General features: G+C 35.4%; 1 protein-coding gene across 12 annotated transcripts in view; it reads right to left on the reverse strand.

The window, feature by feature from the left end:
- Nucleotides 1-22379, reverse strand: part of ZNF280C (zinc finger protein 280C) — a 73141-nt gene that overhangs the window by 11121 nt on the left and 39641 nt on the right. For 8 of the 12 annotated variants that reach the window (XM_070290814.1, XM_070290809.1, XM_070290813.1 and 5 more), the window contains 9 exons: nucleotides 20346-20516; nucleotides 20094-20203; nucleotides 18369-18589; nucleotides 14075-14232; nucleotides 13299-13399; nucleotides 12389-12535; nucleotides 5835-5966; nucleotides 1372-1691; nucleotides 757-897 (listed from right to left, as the gene is read on the reverse strand). In XM_070290814.1, the coding sequence (XP_070146915.1) occupies nucleotides 757-897; nucleotides 1372-1691; nucleotides 5835-5966; nucleotides 12389-12535; nucleotides 13299-13399; nucleotides 14075-14232; nucleotides 18369-18589; nucleotides 20094-20203; nucleotides 20346-20516 (1501 nt within the window). The remainder of the gene's footprint in view (nucleotides 1-756; nucleotides 898-1371; nucleotides 1692-5834; nucleotides 5967-12388; nucleotides 12536-13298; nucleotides 13400-14074; nucleotides 14233-18368; nucleotides 18590-20093; nucleotides 20204-20345; nucleotides 20517-22379) is intronic. The other 4 variants (XM_070290817.1, XM_070290820.1, XM_070290818.1 and 1 more) reach the window with 1 other exon arrangement.

Genomic DNA, 22379 nt, shown 5'->3' on the forward strand with positions numbered 1-22379 from the left:
TGGCTTCATCTTATTTCTGACTGAAAATAAATGGACCTACCTCCATTTGAATAATCAACTTAGCATATTTATATCTGAACAATTTTTGTTTAGAAAAATCCATACTGAAGGAATAAAGTACTAATAAGATTCAAACGAAAGTAATGTGGGCTTTGAAGTCTTTCTCTAGCATAGAGTACATGGTAGGTGCTCAAAGAATGTAAAATAATTGATATATGAAAAAGAATTCCAACAGTAATGTCATGACTGGACTATTCCTGCAGTCTCATTTCACATTTCATCAAATGAATGCAAAGATGGAGGCCTTGAAAAACAAATGGACAGATGGGTTAGAGGGAGAATGAGAGATAAAGAACACAAGAGAGTGAGCATGTGAGCACCGATGATGTTCCTAGCATTTCTGACAAAGCTGAAGTCTCTAAAAGAGATTGCTTTGAAGTGGGGAACACTGCATAGTTACATGCATTTATCTGGTAAGATATTTTGGAACATTTGAAATTTTATTCACTTTTTGAAAGACTTAGAAAAATAACTTCCCTACCAAACCTTTTCTAATTTCATTAGCCTAACTGTTCCTAAAAATTTTGTCCTGCTAATTCCTGAGTTATTATGCTGGAAAACAGTATTGGGTAATATCCTCGAAGTTCCCTGTTGCTAGATCTTTTTAGATCCTTGATATGACAAAGTGGCTTTGTTATAAAAAAACAAATTATCTTGAATGGTAGTTTTGACTGGCCGTGTACATGTTTAACTCACCTCAGCATATGATTTACAAAGGCTTTGTTGCAGTTAGTGCTGTATTTGCAAAAATTACAGTGCACAAATAATGAAAAGTGGCTTGCAAAATCTTTTATTTTGGTATGACATTCAATGCACGTGTATATTCCCCGACGACACCTTATGGAGACAGAAAAAAAATGATAAAAATATATTGTAAAACCAAAAAATAAGGTAAAGACTTATTCATGTTTTATTAATTGGAGTCAAGATGTTTTAACTAAATCTTTAAATAAAGAGACTTGGAATTTGAAAATCTGCTTTGAAACAATAAGCTAGAGTAAGTAAAAACTCTAATATCAGTTAACGTTTCCTTAGAATAAAAAGGATCACATAAACCAATTCAACTATCATAAGATATAAGCACAAATTATAAGATTAGTGTAGAAGATGGCAATTATAAAATAAGTACAGTAATCCAAGTTCTGTTCAGCACTAGTAAAAAGTATCTTTTTATTATTTTCTTGGCCTTTATGCCAGATAAGTGATTATCATGTAAATGAACATTATCTGGTGATATGGTAAGCTATATTAAAATAAGCTTGAATATTTAATATTGAAATAGGAATGTGTATCAGGAATAAAAGATATTACCGTAAGTTCTTCAAAGCTATGCTGATTTTACTCTTCCTGTTACGCTTTTTCTTTGGCTTGCAAGAGGTTTTTGCTCTGCATTTAGCTGCACCTCTACCTTGCTTACTGGTACTAGGTTTACTTCTAGTGGATGTAGTTGCACGAAACTTTCTTGTCTTATATTCACTTGCATTAGATCTTGGAGAACTTCCAGTAGTTGTAGTTTTAGACTTTGAAGGTGAGACCTGCAGAGAAGTGCTTGCAGAACTACTGGAAGACAGAATACTCTTGGAAGTTGACGGTCCTGAATGAAGAGATCCAACTGAAGCTCGGATAGTGACCTATAAAAATAAAGGTAATACATACTTTTAGAAAATTAATCATCACATTAATATTAAAAAATCACACTCTATGCAAAGCATAATTGGTTTTTGACAAGGGTGCTGAAGTAATTCAAGGGGGAAAACAATAGTCTTACCAACAAATAGTGCTAGGACAGCTGGATTTCTACCTGCAAAAGAATCAACTTGGACCCTACCTCATACTAAATACAAAAATTAATCCAAAATGTATCAAAGACCAGATTTTAACAGCTAAAACTGCAGAACTCTTAGAAGAAAACATAGGAGTAAATCTTCATGACTTTGGGTTAGGCAATGATTTCTTAGGTATGATACTAAAAGCACAAGAAACCAAACAAAGAACAGATAAATGGACTTCATAAAAATGAAAACTTTTGTACTTCAAAGGACATTATTAAGAAAGTGAAACGATGACCACAGAATGAGAGGAAATATTTGCAAATCATATCTCTAATAAGGGACATGTATACAGCATAACTTACAACTCAATAACAGACAACCCAATTAACAAATGGGCAAATGATCTGAATAGGTAATATACATATGAAATAAGCATGCAAAAAGATGCTCAACATCATTGGTCAGTAAGGAAATGGAAATCAAAACTCCAGTAATACATCACTTTAGACCAACTAAATGGCTATAATGAAAAAGACAGGTAGCAACACGTGCTGACAGGATGTGGAGAAATTTCAGCCTTCATATATTGCTAGTGGGAAGGTACAAAATGGTACAGTAGCTTTGGAAAAAGTTTGGCAGTTCTTTAAAATGTTAAACATAAGAATTATTATATAACCCTTAGGTGTTCCACTCCTAGCAATTTCTCTCAAGGGAAATGTCCATACAAAAATATGCACATGAAATTTCCTGACAGCATTATTCATTATAGTCAAAAAATAGAGACAAACCAAATGCTCGCCAACTAGTGAGTGAATAAATAAAATATGGTATATTCATACAATTGAATAATATTCAGCCATAAAGGTACTGATACTTAAGTACTAATACAGCCTTAAAAGAGAATGAAGCACTGATACAAGGTACAGGATGAACCTCATGGATGAACCTCAGAAACATTATACTAAGTGAAAGAAATAAGCCATAAAGGACCACATATTGTAGATATTGTATGATTCCATTCATATGAAATGTACAGAACAGGAAAATTCATAGGGACAGAAAACAGGTTAAAGTTTGTCGGTTGTTGTTGAGGGGAAATTGGGAGTGACTGGATATGCAGTGACAAAATGTTCTCAAATAGATTGTAGTGATGTTTTCACAACTCTGTGAATATGCTAAAAACCAACGAATTGTATACTTTAAATGGGTAAACTGTATGCATGGTATATGAATTACATGTTAATAAAGTTGTTACCGGGAAAAAAATCACCGCCATACAAAAAGTTAAATATCTAAGTATAAACTACAATCAAAGAAGTCTCCCATTTATTCTAAATTTTTGTTGTTCAGTCACTGAATCGTGTTCGACTCTTTGCAACCCCATGGACTGCAGCATGCCAGGCTTCCCTGTCCTTCACTTATCTCCTGGAGTTTGCCCAAACTCATGTCCAGTGATTTGATGATGCCATTCAACCATCTCCTCCTCTGTAGCCCCCTTCTCCTGCCCTCAATCTTTCCCAGGATCAGAGTCTTTTCCAATCAGTCAGCTCTTATTCTATAAATAGTCATACCAATTAAATGAAATTCACCTCAGTATTTATTTACTATTGTAATACTGGTTTTGTATTGATGGCATTTATATGTTAACAGATAATTTAATAGGTCAAAAGAGCTCATCCTATGGCTATTTTATATTCTGATATAACTGAATAGCTAGAGGTCAAATTTTAAATCTCAAATCCTGAGATAACTCTGGAAAGGCCTGCATTACTCCTTGGTAACTATAAAACAGATCTTCAGAATCACCATGTCACACTCGAAATATAGAATATTGTACATCAATTATACTTCAATTAAAAAAATACCTACACCCCTCTAAAAACAAATGAACAGATCTCCAATAAATGTGACCTGCTCTCTCTGGGAGTTCATCAAGCAGGATTTATGGTTCCAAAGGTTACTGTGGTGGTTACAGCAATTCATCATACAGCATGGAGAGTTTAATTAATACTCAGGTTTCTTAGAGGAAGCTAATAAAAAATTTATCATTTAATATTCAGAAAAATGATGTTTGATTATACCCATTTGGTTAATAGTGAAAAAGTTACCTATTAACATTTTCTTTAATAACTTGATTATACTATTGCCATGTACTTAAGGACAGCAAATGAGGAAAGCCTATGAAATACTTGTGGCTTAGTATCATACAAAAAGTACTGAAATAGGAGTCAAAAAACCTGAGGTTAACTTTCAATACTACTCTCTTCCAAGCCATGTGACCTTGAGTAAGTAACTTATCCTAAGCCTCCTCATCTGTAACACGGGAATAATACCTGCCTTCTCTACCTCACTGGTTTGTTACAGGGATTAAATAATAGAATGAATTAAAAAGCACACTGAAAACATAATTCTGAAGTGCTAACAAGTGGGGCACTGAAGAACTGATGCTTTTGAACTGTAGTGTTGGAGAAGACTCTTGAGAGTCCCTTGGACAGCAAGGAGATTCAACCTGTCAATCATAAAGGAAATCAGTCCTAAACATTCACTGGAAGGACTGATGCTGAAGCTGAAGCTTCAATACTTTGGCCACCTGATGTGAAGAACTGCCTCATTGGAAAAGACCCTAATGCTGGTAAAGACTGAAGGCTGGAGGAGAAGGGGACAACAGAGGATGAGATGATTGGATGGCATCACCAACTTGATGGACATGAGTTTGAGCAAGCTCCAGGAGTTGGCGATGGACGGGAGGCCTGGCGTGCTGTAGTCCATGGGGTCGCAAAGACTCGTACACTACTGAGTGACTGAACTGAACAAAACACTTAGTATCATTTTAAATATTATTCTATACTAATTATTACTATTATTAATAAGAGAAGATATGAGAGAAGATTGCACTGCTTATACTAATATTAGAATTCTGCATGTCTTCTTCCAGCATGGAATGAATGGCCTATAGGGAAAGATACTGGATAGCTTCTCTCCCTCTAGAGCTTCAGAGCACTACTTTCCATTATTTTAATGAACTCAAATAGCAGACATACTCACATTCAAAGGTTAGTACTCAAAATACGTAAGTGTTTGGGAATTATTTCACTTTGGATTATGTATTTCTCCACTGAAGCAAACAGTCAAAAGCTGACTTCATACGGGAAGGGAGGAGGGAGGAGGGTTCAGGATGGGGAACATGTGTATACCTGTGGCGGATTCATGTAGATGTATGGCAAAACCAATACAATATTGTAAAGTAATTAGCCTCCAATTAAAATAAATTTAAAAAAAAGAAGTGAGAGAAAACAGATGTACATAAGGCAAATAGGGGAAATGAAATTTGTAGTCAGATGTATGTTTGCTCACTTAACACAGCAATGTTAACCAAGAGAACTTGCTTCTCTAAGAGTAGTTTCAGTAATACTAACTTCAACAAACCACGGCATTCAAGGCATTATAACAGATGTTGGAGACACAAAGAAATTAAATATGATTCCTCACCAGCTGAAGCAGACATATAAGCTGCCAACTGGAAAAGCTCAAAACAGACTATAGAATATTGAAACAACACACTGACTCAGTCTACAGTTAATCTAGTTGCACTCACTACAAGTGAATATGCTCCAGTATAGCACATTTCAATCAATTCAAAAAACAATGGGCAAAAAATTTTCTTTCTAAGCATAAGAATGATAAAACCTAAAAAAAATTTTGATGACAACCACAAGTCAATTTTTAATATTATAAGGGGTTTATTTGTATTGTCATATAATGGTAGAATACAACCTATTTAAAATTCACTTTTTTGGGGATGCAGACATAGAGAACAGAATTGCGGACACGGGAGAAAGAGGGTGGGACAAACGGAGAGAGCAGCATCTGTGGCTGATTTATGTTGATGTATGGCAGAAACCAACACAATATTGTAAAGCAATTATCCTTCAATTAAAAATAAAGAAGCCAAAAATAAACATTAGGAAAAAATACCACCAGGAGAAAAAAAACACAACTCACTTTTGTCCCAGGAGGCAATCCCTCTAGCTCTTTAGGCTTTATAAATGTCCGATGTTCAAGCTTGTGAACCAGTTTCTCCTTGTAGGTCAAAAATTGTAGTCTGCACTGTGTACAACGATGAATTCCTTTCTTCTGTTTACAGAAAATATTAGAAATAATATTAGAAAGAATAATTTCTACCGTCACAAATCCCAGGATCAGAAATTGCTCTTAATTCTAAGAGCCTAAAAATTTAAAAGCCAGAATTTTACCATATCGTATCATAAATAATACCAAAACATTTCATTTTTAAAAAGTACTTCTTACATTAGTATTTGGGTTTCAAAGTATTTGTTATCATACAGGTAATCAGTATGATAATTATACCAATTAGATTACAATGGGACAAGTCCTATGCTATTTGTAGTATGAGTTTATTTAAATATAAATGTGAAGTATAAACTATTCAAACATATGATATGTGAAAATGAGCTAGTTATATTACATTTTATTTTTGAAAAGATCAATAATGTTATTTCCATTTGTTTTGCAAGTTGGTAAAATAAATTGAACCTTCTAAAATTAAGCAAATTTAACCAGATAACTCCCCAAAGAGTTACGTTATAGAAATGGTTGTATAAAGCAACGTTTGTCCAATAGAACTTTAACAGTGAGGATGTTTTATAGCTGCACTATCTAAAGTGGTATCCACTGCCACATGTGGTTGTTGAGCACTTGAAATGTGGCAAGTGCAACAGAGAATGGAGTTTTAAATTTTATTAAATTTTAATTTTAAACTAATTTAAATAGACACATGTGGCTAGTAATATTGGACAGCATGGCTATAGAAGCATAAATCAGAACTGATCTGAATCTACTATTTGAGAACTCCTTGACCATGTTCCTTCTCAAAGCTGGTCCTTTTATTATTTTACCAATAGGAAACAGGACCCAAGAGATGTAAGACACTTCCTCATAGCTACTTAGTGGTTTTTCTACTACAAATTAGTAACTGCAATTTTTATGTACATGCACTTGTCTATTAAAAGATGCATTTTATATTTATTTGTAAATTTGGAACAATATACAAATATAAAAGAATGTTTTCTCTAGAAGTGTTTCCACAGGCTCATCATTTCCACTTAAAACACAAGTAACCATTTAGGAAAATCCAATGAGATCATGTATATGAAAATATCTAGACATTACTGGTGCATAACAGGCATTGGAGAAATACAAATTCTTTACTAAGTTCAAAGCACTATATAACTATAATGTATTTGTATTACTCTTTTGGTTTCATCTTGTTTAGAAGTAATGTTAATTGGATCGTATCACAGGTACAGCCAACATAAACAAATTCACCTGTATGTGCTCAAGAGAGGGGAAAGGGGGAAAAAAAGTCAAGAAGAGGATGGCAAGACATGACAGAAAATTGCTCAGATACAGCTGCCAGAAATCTCTTCTCTGCTTGTACTTATATCTCATCTAATTTCATGATTTCAAATAGCATTCATCCAACTGCCTACTCAACATCACTATTTGGTATCTAGCATGCATTTCATTCTCATGAACAAAATTAAACTCCAGATTTTCCCCCATCCACCCTGCAAAAAATCTGTTCCTTCCCTAGTATCTCCAGTATCTCAATATATGGGAACATCACTCTTTTGCAGCTGCTCAGGATGAAAATTGGTCATTCAACTCTCTCTCATGCCCCACACCCACCCCACTGATAAAACCATAGTCTTTCCACTTTTCATCACCTCCTACCACTGCCACCAGATCAGTCCAAGTCACTCACCTGGACTCTCATGGCAGTCTCCTACCTTCTCCTGGTTTCTAGTCTTTTCTCCCAACAATCTCTTTTCTCCACGGCTGCCAGAATCATCTCTCATGCACTTAAACACTCTAATGGCTTTCCACAACACTCCCAAATCCTGACTGTGGCTTCCAGGGACCTACAATATCTTCCCCACATTCTCTTGCTACCACCTCATTTCCTACTACTCTTCCTCTCACTTGTTTACCATGTGCCAGACACACTGGCCTCCTTGTTGCTCCTTGAACATCTAGATATATGCTCACCTCACTGCCGACTGGTTCCTCTGCCTGCAACATTCACTTCCAGATGGCCACATGGCTTACTCCCTTATTTCCTCTGGAGAGACTTCTTTGACCACCCCATATATACATTTAAAAAAAACAACAACCCGGAAACTGCTCTTTCACCTCTTAAGCCCTGGCATTCCCTCACCTCCTGTATTTCCTTCCTATGGTACGAATCACGTGTTTGAATACACATACATTCAGACATAATATGCATTCTCATTCTGTCTCTCCTTCCCCCCCATAATGCAAATTTCAGAAGGCACAAACTGTTTAGCTCACTTCTGTAAAACAGTCCCTGGCATATATTAGGCACTAAATAAGTATCTGTTAAATAAACAGTGAGGCAGGCAGCAAGAGAATGACAGTACATATGAGAAGCAGGCACAATTAAACTAGTTCGAAATATCTGCCATTCCATTCATTGAGCATTTGCCCAGAGCCCTGAGATGAGGACATTAATTGACAATTCCCTTAGTTGGACTCAAGTCTTTCATATCTCTTATTACATGTATGCTTGTGATGTGCTAATAATAATACAGTACATCTTTAAAATAACATGATGTTCAACCAAAAATGGTGACCTATCCCAAGGAATAGAGAAAAAAACTGTATTGAACTTTTTGACAAAGATATTATATTGTCTGGGTGATCTGAGGGTCTTCAAGGCTAATTCTGACTATCTGTAATACTTGCCTTTAGATCTAATGCCAGTAAAGAATGACTCTGCAGTAAAAGTTTGGGAAATAGGTCAATTTTTGGCTTTGCCAATTATTAGAGAAAGTGACATTGGGCAAATTAACTTACTCTATGAAGCTTTGTTTCCTTATATGTGAAATAAAAATGCTTACATACCTGCTTCATAAAGAGGTTGTGAGGATTAAACAAGATAATCCAAGTAAAAGCACTAGTGACTGTCACACAGCAAGTGATAAGCATATGTTAACTGCTTGATATTACCATAAAGATCTAATGAGGCTATTAAACACAAATGAAATCCTTCATTATTTCTTAAAAGTTGTACAAACTATTGCTAGCTCTAAAATCACTGAATACATAACATTATTTTAAGGAAAAGGTTACAACCAAAGTCTTCCAAAAGAACAAAATGACCCACATTTATATAAATTCAGCAATTCTTATTGTCTAAAATTGCCCTAATAGCATCTTAATTACAAGCTTATAAACTTGCTCAGCTTTAATTTTCAAGTCTTTCATGAACAATTATACAAACTGCGAATACTTTGAAGGAGATCTGATGACCCTTCTTATTAATATTCTTTCCTCTACTGACTGCTGACCGCCTACCTGGTAGGTACACCAAACTTACAAAACAAATGGGCACCCGTGGTGTGTCAGTACTCCCTGGTTTGATGACTCAGTAGAAGGACTTATAGGGCTTAAAAGTTGTTATACTCACAGCTATGATTAATTATAGTGATAGGATACAGAACAGGATTAATACAGGAAAAAAGTGCATCAGGTGAAATCTGGTGGATACTGATACCAGTTTCCAAGTGCCCTCTCCCAATGGAGTTGCACAGGACACGTTCATCAATCCCCCAGCAACCAATTGTAGTAACAAGTGTGAAGTTTTTAGGGTTTTGTTTTGTCTTCTAAAGAAGATATTTTGAGTCTAAAAGTCCAGGTTTTTTACGAGCTTCAGTCATCAAATCTTCAGAATCCCAGAAGAAAAGCAGGAATTCACCACAATCATATTCTTGCACAAATAGAAAAGCTGGTGCAACATGGCTCAAGGTATCAGGCATGTAAAACACTTATCAGTTAATAACAAAGGCTCAGTTTCCAGGAGTTAGCCAAGGGCCAGTTATACAAGTAGGCCCTCCTGAAAATGTGCATGATTTGAGCAACTCAGACTTGCTGGATTAACACTTTCCTATTTATGTGGCAAGTTAAGACACACAACTCACACTACGAAGACTGATTACAAATCAGGTTAAACCACTTGGGAGACATAGTCCACATAGCAGGCCCATCCATCTCTTTACCTTTCTACCTTACTCTGGAGCTTAGTAAAGCACAAGAAAAAGAGTTATGTTAAAAGTTTCACAATAAAATAAAGCTACTGCTTTTTAACTCTTTGTTGTTGAGTCTCTAAGTTGTTTTTGACTCCTTGAGACCCCATGGACTGCAGCACCCCAGGCTTTTGTATCCTTCACTATCTCCCAGGATATGCTCAAACTCCTGTTCGTTGAGTCTTTCTTTCAAAATCAAAGGTCAAAAGATAAAATAGAGAGCACCAAGATCAGCGTTTCACAAGCTCTACTCAGGAGATGTTAAAATGTATTGTGCAAATAAGGGTTTAATGGTTCAATAGGTTTTGGAAATAATATATACCATATTCTTTGCTTGGAAATTTATGATCTTTTAAGTATTTTTTAGCATGTGAAAAGCTCTGAAAAATTCTATTAAAAATAAAAAGCTATTTTGTAAGTTCAGCCATTACTGAATTTCTTTTTCCAGGAACAATTTTAGAGTAGACGATCTATCTACTTGGTATCTGATGGAACACTGCTGGGGAAACTTGAATAGAAAGATTTTGCTATAGGTTTGTAACAGTATTGGGATATATGTGTATATTCCATTATTTTAATTATCATTTGCATGACAGTGTAACTGCCATTTATCTGGGGTTCACTTTTGGTTTCTCTTTTTTTGGATATTTATTTTAATCTAACTTAATGCCATAACAAAGCACCTGTTGTAACACTGTTCCTGGCCAGTGATCCAGCCCTGAGCCTTTGGAGTGGGAGCACTGACTCCAAGACCCTATATAACCAGAGAACTCCTAACCCTAGGGAGTATCAAATAGTGAGAACTCACTCACACAAAGTAAACCACTTGAATACAAGACCTGGAATCACCCAAACACCAGTCACACCCAGTGTAGGACACCTTATCCAAATAGCAAATAACAGTGAAATGACATACCAGGACCAAAAACACAAAACAAAACAAAAAACAAGCGTGTTGACACAACAAAGGTGATCCTGAATGTATTTGGATACTCTATTGTTATGATTTTTTTCCAATTAACATCTATAAGTTGATTTCATGATCATCTAATGACTGGAACTGAAAGCAACATCAGCACAAGTGCTGAAAAAAATGGCCATGGATAATGCAGTTGATAATAAGAAAATGTGATGAACTGATCAGTGAGAAGACAAAACTTGATTATATAATCAGATTCAGTAAATTCACTGACGTCTGATTTTAAAAAATGTGTGACTGCTCTTTCAAACACTTAAGAATAGGCTCACTGTTTTATCAAAGTTTTCAGCCCACATGAAAGATAGTCTAATTGCATCAGGAAAACCACTAGCAAGCGTAAAATGAAAATTTAAGGGAAAGGAGCAAGCACTAGTACCAATATCCCAGAAATTACCAAACAGAAGTGTTCAAACTCACCCAAGAAACAAGTTACAACCTAAACACAGTTCTTTGCCATAGTTCACATTTACAAATGTGTCACTGCTGTTTCCTTTGTCACTGGCTGCTACAAGAGACCATTCTGGATCTCTGATGACAACCACATGTCTTCTTATAATTAAAAATGGGTTAGAAAGTGGAAATAAAGTTTGAAAAGAGGAAAACAACAGATTATGAATCCTCAATCTTATCTTCCTCAGTTAAAAACTTATCCTTTTCCTTGATCTTGATTGTGCTGTACTTAGTCGCTCAGTCACGTCTGACTCTTTGCAACCCCATGGACTATAGGCCGCCAGGCTCCTCTGTCCATGGGGTTCTCCAGGCAAGAATACTGGAGTGGGTTGCCATGCTCTCCTCCAGATCTTCCCAACCCAGGGATCGAACCCAGGTCTCCCACATTGCAGATAGTGTCTTCACCGTCTGAGCAACCAGGGAAACCCGTGATCTTGATTAACTACCTTTAAAAGCATTCCTATTCTAACCATTCTTAAACCCTTGAAACATCCAACATAAATATTCCATTCATCTTTCCTCTTCCCCTCCACTTTAGGCTGCTTACTTCTACTTACCTTTTATAAATTTCACTATTAGTGAGCCTCATCACCAGCAGGAAGCAGACAAGGAAAAGAAGTGGAAGCTTCACAAGTATTTCAGCATAAATAGCAAATTAATTGTGTTATTTGTAACAACTTTGCTTTCCTTCTGTTTCCCTGGTGGCTCAGACAGTAAAGAATCTTCTTGCAATTCAGGAGACCTGAGTTTGATCCTTGGGTTGGGAAGATTCCCTGGTGAAGGGAATGGCTACCCACTCCACTGTTCTTGCCGGGAGAATCCCATGGACAGAGGAGCCTGGCAGCCTCTATAGTCCACGGGGTCGCAAAGAGTTGGACACCTGAGCGACTGTCACTTTCACTTGCTTTCCTTCTAGAACAAATCTAACCAATGTTCTAAGTTTTAGGTATGTAAGCTTTTCACTAAGGCAAAAGGAACAAATGAGAACTGCTGCATCTCACCTGATGCTTCATGTAATGATTCATGTAGGGAGTTGCCATCCTACTAACTTTGAGGCAAAATGGACACAGCAAGTTCTTAGTATTTTCATGGGATGCTCTAAAATGAGCTTCTACATCAGAAAATGATGATGATCTATACTGGCAAACCTAGAAATATAAAGAAGAGTTAATTTAACTTGGAAAATTATAAATGATATGCAATTATATAAAAGTAGGAACAATAACTCATTTGTTTAGAGTAATATTATGTACTACAAATTCAGCTCTGCAGCATTTACAATCACAGATCCTGATACTGCAACTAATACAGGTGATTTCTGAAACAGAAAAATTGTCTTGCAAAGTTTAAGGATATATTTCTAATTCCATAGCTTCCCTCCTTCTTTTCAAATCTACTATCCCCCAGCTTGACTCAAATTTTCAAGCTCTGATACCCCTTATCTATAAAGTTTTTCCTGTTACATGAAATGGAGCATTCTCTTCTTTGGATTTTAAATAGCATACAGGTTGTAACAGAGGCAATTTATCTTTATCTTGCTATCTTATTGGGAACCGCTTCAAATTTTGGAAAAATACCAGCCTAAAAGCCTTTACTTGAGTTCCTCATACCTCACAGTAATTCCTATTTCTCTATCATGTCTATAGTCTTCCCTACAGGGTAAGAAAGCCTATATGTTTGTCTTTCTCCAGCAGGGCTTTTTGTCTGCCTAGTACAGGGGTTAGCAAACTATGGCCGAAAGATCATATCCAACCCACCACCACATATACATGGGTTAAACCGAGTTCCAAATACCAAAGAGGTTCTTCATTTTGGTAACTCATTTTTATTTAAACAGTTTTAAAAAATCAAAAGAACAGTACTATTTCATGAGAATTAAATACCTAGATACACAATAAAATGTCTGTGTACCTGGCAAATATATGGCATTTCACCAGGTTTATGAGTGTCCTTCATATGTTGCAGAAGAATATGTTCAGTTTCAAATGATAATTCACAGATTTTACAAATAGCTGAAAGTGGAAAAACACACATTACACCATTTTAAAGATGTATATCAATCAAAGATTCAATTTGTACATCCATAGCAACAGCAACAACAACAAATAATAGTGGTGTTGACGGTGGTTCCAACAATTTTATAGTTGTTAACTTTGTGATGCTGTTCTAAGAACTTTACTTATTATTAGTTTGCTTTATTCTCATACCATCACTGAGAGCAGTACTGTTAACCTTATTGCCTTTTGTCAGATAAGGGACCTGAGGCCCAGAAAGATTAAGTAACTTGCCTGTCATCTCACTGCCGTTTTAAGAAGCAGAGCTGAGATTTGAATTTAAGCTAAGTTCGAACTCTGTGATTTCAACTATTACAACAGGCAGTTACTTTTCTTATTAGAGTATAAATGAAAACCACCTATTTCATATTTGCAAACTAGGAGATCTGAGTTTTCTAATTTGCCACCTATGTACAATGCATGAGTTATGCCAAGGATATGACAAGCAGGATTTCAACTTCAGTAAGTAATTGTATTGAGAAGTTTATACAAGTTAAAATATGCTTTCAAGCTTTCCCCAAATTACCAAATCTATTTCTTACTCTTATTTTTCCATCAGAATTCTTCAGGATGCCTGATAGGTTAGCTAATCAAAATCATTCACGTTCAAGAGTTTGATAGACTGTGACTTACTGGAAACCTCAAGGGGAGTGTGTGTGCTCTCAATGTGGCACTGCAGCTGGAATGGCGTCGGGTATTGACGGTAGCAGTGCTGGCAGGTGGTGTGGTTTTCCCAACTCTCAGTGTTCTGCTTCTCAAGTTCCAAGTGATGCTTCATGTGGTTCATAAACCTACACATGATAGTCAACAGGTGCAGATATTCAAATACAGAACCAAAGACAAATCTCACAAATAACTATCTGAACTTACATGTTACAAATGCAGGTGCATTACTCAAAATAACACCTCCAAAGCCATCAATCCTCTCAATTTTTTTCCACACTTGCAATTCAAATTATTTGCTCTTTTACAACTCAGAATTCCAAAAGCTTTCCAATGTCACCTTTTCTTATTTTTTGATATAATGCTTTAGCAGTTCTATCAAGAGAGATCACATGATTTAGCTCTTCCTTGAAGCTGGAACTCAAGCAATTTGTTTCCTCTAGAGCTGCTGGAAGTTTTCTACCCTTTATAACATCTGACTCCAATCTCTGTTAATTTGTAAGGGACCTTGGTTTTTGATCTCCCAGTTCCATTCCACTGATTTGTGAGAGGCTCTCCTGGACTGCAGTCCCTTCAGCTTGGCCATGGTGGGTTTGCTTCGGAGCCTGACACCAGCGCTTTCACAGCCATCCTGTCGTTTCTACTGGTAAACTGCAGGGACTCACTCATATTCACCATGAGCTAGTAATAACTTGCACTTGTTTCTGGTGGGCCACACCATAAGTTGGGGAGGGACAGAGCTCTCAGGTGGCACCCTGATTATCCTTCCAGCCTCGTAGTAAGACCTTCCTTTGGAAGATGTCAGAGGGCTCTGTGGACTCACTTCGAGTCCTCTCAAAAAGTGTGCACTTCAAATAATCACTTTCATTAACTGCATCAGTAAACAGTTTGCATCTTTTAGTTTTTAAATAACCCCCTGAAACTCCAATACTTTGGCCACCTCATGCGAGGAGTTGACTCACTGGAAAAGACCCTGATGCTGGGAGGGATTGGGGGCAGGAGGTAAAGGGGATGACAGAGGATGAGATGGCTGGATGGCATCACTGACTAGATGAACCCGAGTCTGAGTGAACTCCGGGAGTTGGTGATGGACAGGGAGGCCTGGCGTGCTGCGATTCATGGGGTCACAAAGAGTCGGACACGACTGAGCGACTAAACTGAACCACTACTTAGCTTCACCATTGTTTCAGATTAAATTTTTTTTATAAAGAAAAACAGGCCTCTTTTCTGTACATGAAATACTATCTACATTTTAAAATAAACACTTAAAAGAAGGAAACTTTACCACCAAAAGCAGCTACAGAATCACGAGATGGCCTCAGCAAAGACAAATTATTAGTATTTTTATCTGTGTCTTGGTTTCTAAATGCATGTAACAGTGATTTTAACACCTATAATTATAAGAATCTTTTTATTTAATGACATGTTTACTGTTAGAACAAATGGTTCTAACTTGCAGATTGTTCCCTCTGTAGCACCTACTGTCCATTTTTCAGTTCTACATTCTGCTTAGTCAGATTCCCTAAAAGGTTTCTTATGAGAAATAACTATGACCTTCAATGGCACAGAGTACAATATAAACAGGCTTATCTATTTCAAAGGGCTTACTGAAATGTTTTATTGAATTTCAAAGTAAAGTTAATCAAAATTACAATCTTTAGTCTGGGTCAAATATTAACAGCTAGTCACCGAGTCCCCAAAGGAAATAATCATGAAATGAAGTAATAATGTCTGTAACCTAGACAATAATCATTATGGAGGTTTTAACATTTATCTCTTCACATCTACAAAACATCACTTCTGTTTAGAGTTGCTCATGGTTTGCTTTGAAGTATCATTCAGTCCTCCTTTCATTTTAACATCATCTCTATTTAAACCTTTTTAAAAGTCTTAGTCTTGTCTAAGAATTTACATTTAAAGATCATTAGCCATTAACTTTTCAGCTCATAACTTCAGTAAAATTTATTCATATAAATAATGTTGGGAAGTCTCTGACGGTCCAGTGGTTAGGACTCTGACTTTCACTGCAGGGGGCACAGGTTCAGTACTTGATGAGGGAACTAAGATCTTGCATGTCTCACAGCACACCCAGAAAAAAAATTCTGTTAACCAACTAGCTATCCCTTAGTTATTACCCTGCCCTTAGCAGCAGCTCACACTTCTTAAACCAGCAGGTGGAGATATGGAAAAAAGAAAACCCCTCATGAATCTATTCTCAGAATAAAATAGCTGTAACTGGTTTTGGTGACACTCGTAGGAAAAAAATATCCTACAATTTTTTGACAGGGCTGAGAGGACAAATCTTAAGCTATTAGCATCTACCATCCTTTAAAACCATCGATTTGCCATCCTAGTTTTTATCATTAAGGTAAAATGTTATTTAATACATATAGCATTTTTGGTTTTCCAGTGTTTACCGGTTCATTTACTAAAAGTATGCCCAAAATGCCACAACATTCCTAGGTTTTACAAAATATGCTTAGTTTAAAATTTCTAGATATTCTGATAATCTAGAAATCTGTAGTCAGTCTTTTGAAATGAAAACAAAAAAAACAAAGAAAACTTCATGTTAATATTAAATGGGCTAATCTCATTAAAGAAAAGCCAAAAAGCTAATGATGGAAGAACTTCTAATAGCAGATACATAATATTTCATCTTTGCAGGTGGCGCTAGTGATAAATAATCCACCTGCCAGAGCAGGAGGTACAAGAGATGCAGGTTTGATCCCTGGGTTGGAAAGATCCCCTGGAGAAGGAAATGGCAATCTGCTCCAGTATTCTTGCCTGGGAAATCCCAGGGACAGAAGAGACTAGTAGGCTACAGCCCATGGGGCTGCAAAGAGCCAGACATGACTGAGTATACCCACACAGACACAGACACACACACCAAGGAACTTAACTAGTGAACCACTTTTCTATGCATTTTGCCAAATCTACTAACATTATTTTCTAATGCATTTTACTATAAGTGTGATAATATGGAAGGAGGTCACAAAGTTCTATCATAACATTGTTTCAATGTTATAGCTCAAACCATAACTTCTCTTCTATTAAGTTACTGGGACCCTTAACAACTGATAGCTGGTAGGGCTTGATAAAAGGAGGTGAAGAAGTATGAAAACTCATATGAATAACATATGTCAAAGGTCTCTCAAAACTATAAAGTGGTATCATAAATGTAGCATTCACAATTGTTTTAGGCTTATATTCCAGTGTTTTTATAAGTACTTCATTTTGGACCCAAGAATTCACCAGAAAATAAATGCTAGGCTTAGAAATTACCTACCTATGGAATACTTAGGGATACTAGTTATAAATTATGGTTTTCAAGGGTAAATATTTTTAAAAGTTTATATACATGTGAGTCACAATAGAGGTACAGACATACATATACATGTATGCATCTCACCTAAGGGAAGTGCATTGGTGTCTGCAATTCACTCTGAAAAGTATAAAAAATTAGGTGGGTCTATGGATAAATAGATATGTAGCAATGTACATATAGTAAAATGTTAATGGTAGAATTGAGGTGGTAAACATACAGGTATGTTCACTAAAATTTCTTCCATTTTGCTATCTGAAATTTTTTATAATATTAGAAAAATGTCAGGATATATAGCCAATTAAAAAATACTAATCAGTATTACTATCTCAGAGTTACTATCTCACTTAGGATAACAGATATGTAATATGCCATATAACTCAAAGATTGTAAAGGACAAGTTTCTAAAATTTAAAGCAAACATGTATAACTCTTCAGAATTCCAATGAGAGTTAAATCTCTACTTTGAAAATGTGTTAATTATAAAATCAAAGCAGACATGTTGCTTAGAACTAATACTTCTTAGAAGATTTAAAAATCACTTTTTCTCAAGGCAAATGTTCTAGAATTATAAATATGAATTGTAAAATTAGAATATTAAATAAGACAGACATGGAGAGGTCAAATTGGATAAAGTGGTTCTTCCTGTGATAGGAAAAGACCAGAAGCAGTTAAAAAATAAATAGAATTTCCCCTAGCTTAAAATAAATTTTATCTTTTCTTAAGGTATCTGAAAGAAATACAACTAAATGGATCCAAGTGTCAAACTCCTAAACATGTAAGAAAAGATGAGCTTTTCAACACGAAAATTTGCCTTTATTCTTAGTAAAAAGTTAAAATTGCTTTCCTAAGATGGCACAGAAAAAGAAATACAATATTTACATCTGTAGCACTCTGTAGCACTCAATTTTCAAATCAAAATAGAAATAAATCTTTACATACCTAATATTATTTTTAAGAACTTTCAAGCAACTGAAGCATTTAAAGGTTGTATAAGTCTTCTCCTCATCATCAAAACCTCCTTCATGTCTTCCATAGTAAAAGTCACTAACTAACATAATCAGTTTTCCTTTCTCTGCACCAGTCATATTTTTATTTTCAATGCTTGAAAGCTCTATTTTAATCATTTCCATAAATGTATCTACCATGTCTGGGCAACAAACCTGAAAGAGAAAAAAAACAGCCTCATTTATATTTCTTTTAAAAGTGAGATACAGGCTCGCTCATGGGGAAATATAGTTTCCCATAGTTTTAATCATAAACAATAAATAAAAGCTACAAGTTAGAGAATGTTTGCCACTTTCCCTAGGTGCAGAAGTATATATAATATGCTAGGATTTCTGTATAACAACAAACGAAAAATAAGAACATTCACGAGTGCCTGTATATGCAGAAAGAAAATCAAAGAAGATACAAAACAAGTTAATATTTCCTTTGTGAGTTGTACTGGGAACTAGGCAAACAGGAGTCAGGGGTGACGTTTTTCACTGTATTTCCTCTTATGCTCTTTGAATCATGTGACCATATTACTCCCAAATTAAAGATAACAAACTCCTTCTCTTTTCTCTCTCCATTTATTATGAAAAACATAAAAACACCAAGTGTCTCCACACAATATTACATGAATAGAAAATCTGAAAACATTGCAGACATTACTTCTTACTTAAAAAACCAAAGCCCAAAGTCCAGTTAACAGAGGTCATACTCAGGGAGTTAGGAATAGTGATAGAAACCAAATACAGTTCCACCCAAGAATAGAGAGACTGTATTTGGAATTCTAGGATGTTTCTTTTCTACATTTTTTTGGTGAAATGTTGAATTTGAATGAAAAAAACTGCCAATCTTTGAAATAGTAAGCAACAACTTTTCCTACATAGCTTCCTTTGCCTTGCTTTTTTCTCAGTTTTCTTTCCTGCATTATTTTCTACACTGCCATTTTTCCTCCTTCCTTCCCCGCTTCCTGCCATTTATACTGGGCATACGAAAACAATAGACTACCTTTTCACAGATGCATAGAATGGTGGAGTATCTACTAAAATATTTTTAAAATATTTTCATTAGCACTTTGAAAATTACCTAAAACAATTTCAAGAGCTTCTTACTCCAATATAAAGCTAGAATTAATTTATAACACTACACAAACTGTAATCTCTGAGTTAAAGCTATCATTTCATATGAAATGCTCCCCTGTAAGGAATTCATGGCTGAGTGCTCAAAGTTAAAATGCAAGGCTAAGATTTTCACTGAGTAATGTGACATACATATATCACCGTGGACAGAAAATAATGTAAAAAAAAATAATTAAATTACATGGAAGATTGAGCATCAGTAAAAAGACCTGCTTTCTAAGAAGTTTGAAGAATGGCATGATCTAATCAATAGAATATTCTGATTAATATACTATTTCATTAAAAATTAAACTATAATATGTAGTATATATAAACCTAATTTTAAAAATTTAATTTGGAAGGATTTTTAAATCTCTTATAAAGGTATCATTATGAATATCAATTTTTACTTAACTTGTATGAAAATACCAGTGAGAAGATTTCTTATCTAAATATCTGGACAAATTAGCATTTACTATACATCAACTCTTAATATTTTAATACTAAAATTTTCAGATTTGTGAATATTTTTAAAAACCAAGTTTCAAAAATGTTTTACCTTCATGTGGTATTTCAAAGGATCCAAAAGATTGAACTGAACATTGCACTTCGGACAAGCTCTTACAAAAAATGTTCCAGTTTTATTGGCAGTTGATACGGTATGTGTACCTAAAATAAAGGAGTTTTATGACTCAAATTCTTCTTTTTTAACCTTAAATCCAACCAGTAACAGCAGTTTTAAAATTCATCATAATTTCTGAAATTTATGTATAAATACAGCTTCTTTTTTATGCTCCAGATTCATATTTACCTTTTGACCACATGACATAAGATGATGTTGCTGAAGAATAATGAATTAAAGACCATGAAGCACAAGGATCTATTTCAGAAACACTTTTGTTGATCTTTGGCTTTTGTGGATTAACAGTGTTTACTTTAGAAATATCAGAATGTTTTATTTTAGGCAGAGTTTCATCTAGACCTACAATGATTAAAATAGTGGGAAAGATATTTGAAATTGCTTTAGAATACTGCTTACAACTACTACTAAAATGGCCTTACACTTAAAATTAAGTAAGAATACTTTGGAAATAAAGGTAATATAATTGAACTACAATATCATACAACTGAAAATAAAGAATGATCAAAATTTGTATGATCAGTAGGTAGAACTTGCACAACAGCCATTATGGACTACACAGTTTGAACAATTCATGAGATAAACTTTTTATGCAAAAGAATTCTTAAAATGCTTTCAAATAAAGAAACTTATATTTTAATCTAAAAACATAGAGAAACTCCTTAAGATACTTAGAAAAAGTCCCAAGATATCTAATGGAAAACTGAGTTGATTCTTTTCCCACTTAACAACAACAGGAATTCCAATGTCACTTCATGCCACCACTGCTGCCTCACTGAGATCAATTCTAACAATGTATATATAGATAGTTTACACTATCTATATCCTATGGGCGAAATAGAACCAACTAATCTCAAATATCTTGAATGTCAACACCTCACTTATTCATATGAAAAGGTTTGTAGTTAGTATGATATAACTTTCAAACTATGTTTCCTTGAGCCTAATGGTTCCATTTTAGGGAATAGAGTGGGCACAGATACATTGTCCTCGTATTTTTTTAAATTAGATTTTTACATAAAATTTTTGTCTGAATAGAGATTTCATTGCTAAGAATAGCTTTGAGTTTGAAAACCATAACTTTAAAGGTTAAAGAATTATGCGATTGAGGGTATTTGCCAAAGTGGGTCTATTTAGGCTGTAACCAGATTCAGAAAACGTCCCTTTTGAAAATACCACATAATTGGGCTTCCCAGGTGGAGCAGTAGTAAAGAATTCGCCTGCCAATGCAGGAGACACAGGTCCAATCCTTGGATGGGGAAGATCTCCTGGGGTAGGAAGTGGCAACTCACTCCAGTATTCTTGCTTGGAAAATTCCATGGACAGAGGAGCTGGGCGGGCTACAGTCCATGGGGTCACAAAGAGTCCAACATGACTGAGCATACACAAATGTACTTTGTGATAAAGATTCTAAACCTGCATTTAACTTAATGCTTCCAACTCTATACTAATAAGAGAAACAGAATAGATAATATGCCAGGAAAGGAGTATTGCATTAGTGGGTTTCTGTGTCAAAGCTGCATTTCATTCTTTGACGTAACACAGAAATGATTCTTTCCCATCTTCAAACACATGATTACTGACAGTTTTATTGCAGGTACTTAGAACTAATTTCTGTGTAATCACACTAGCATTCTTCTCAGAGGCTCAGGTTAACTGAACAACCAATGGGCGCTGCTATTTGGACTAGGCAACCAGTTATCCAAGAGGCTGTTTTATATATAATAATTTTTATAGCATGCATAAATCGCCAAGTTAAACAAGATCACTCTGAGCTCAAGTTTTAAATTCTGATTCAACTTACTTATCTCTGTTGGCTTTGGCTTGTGCTGTTCACTATCTTCAACAGAACCAATAAAAATACTATTCTCCTCCTTCAAAATCAAGTTCAAATCCAGCCCTCTCCAAGAACCTATGGTCATCCTAGACAGGGGTCCATTAAGCAGGATTCTGAACACACAGCACACATTATCATAATTATCATTCCAAGGCAGGAGACAGATGGGCTCCAGGCTATTTATAACTGGCCCCCTGTTCACACTTCCTGGGGTGAGAAGATGAGCTCCAGGCTGAACATTCATTACTAGCCCTTGTTTACATTTCCTGAAGAAGAGACAAACTGGCTCTGGGATCACATATTTATAACTGGACTCCTATCTATACTTTGAAATCTAACCCATGATATAAAAACCAGCAACAGGAAGA

The sequence above is a fragment of the Ovis canadensis genome, chromosome X (assembly GCF_042477335.2).
Source record: "Ovis canadensis isolate MfBH-ARS-UI-01 breed Bighorn chromosome X, ARS-UI_OviCan_v2, whole genome shotgun sequence".
NCBI classification, from domain to species: Eukaryota; Metazoa; Chordata; class Mammalia; order Artiodactyla; family Bovidae; genus Ovis; species Ovis canadensis.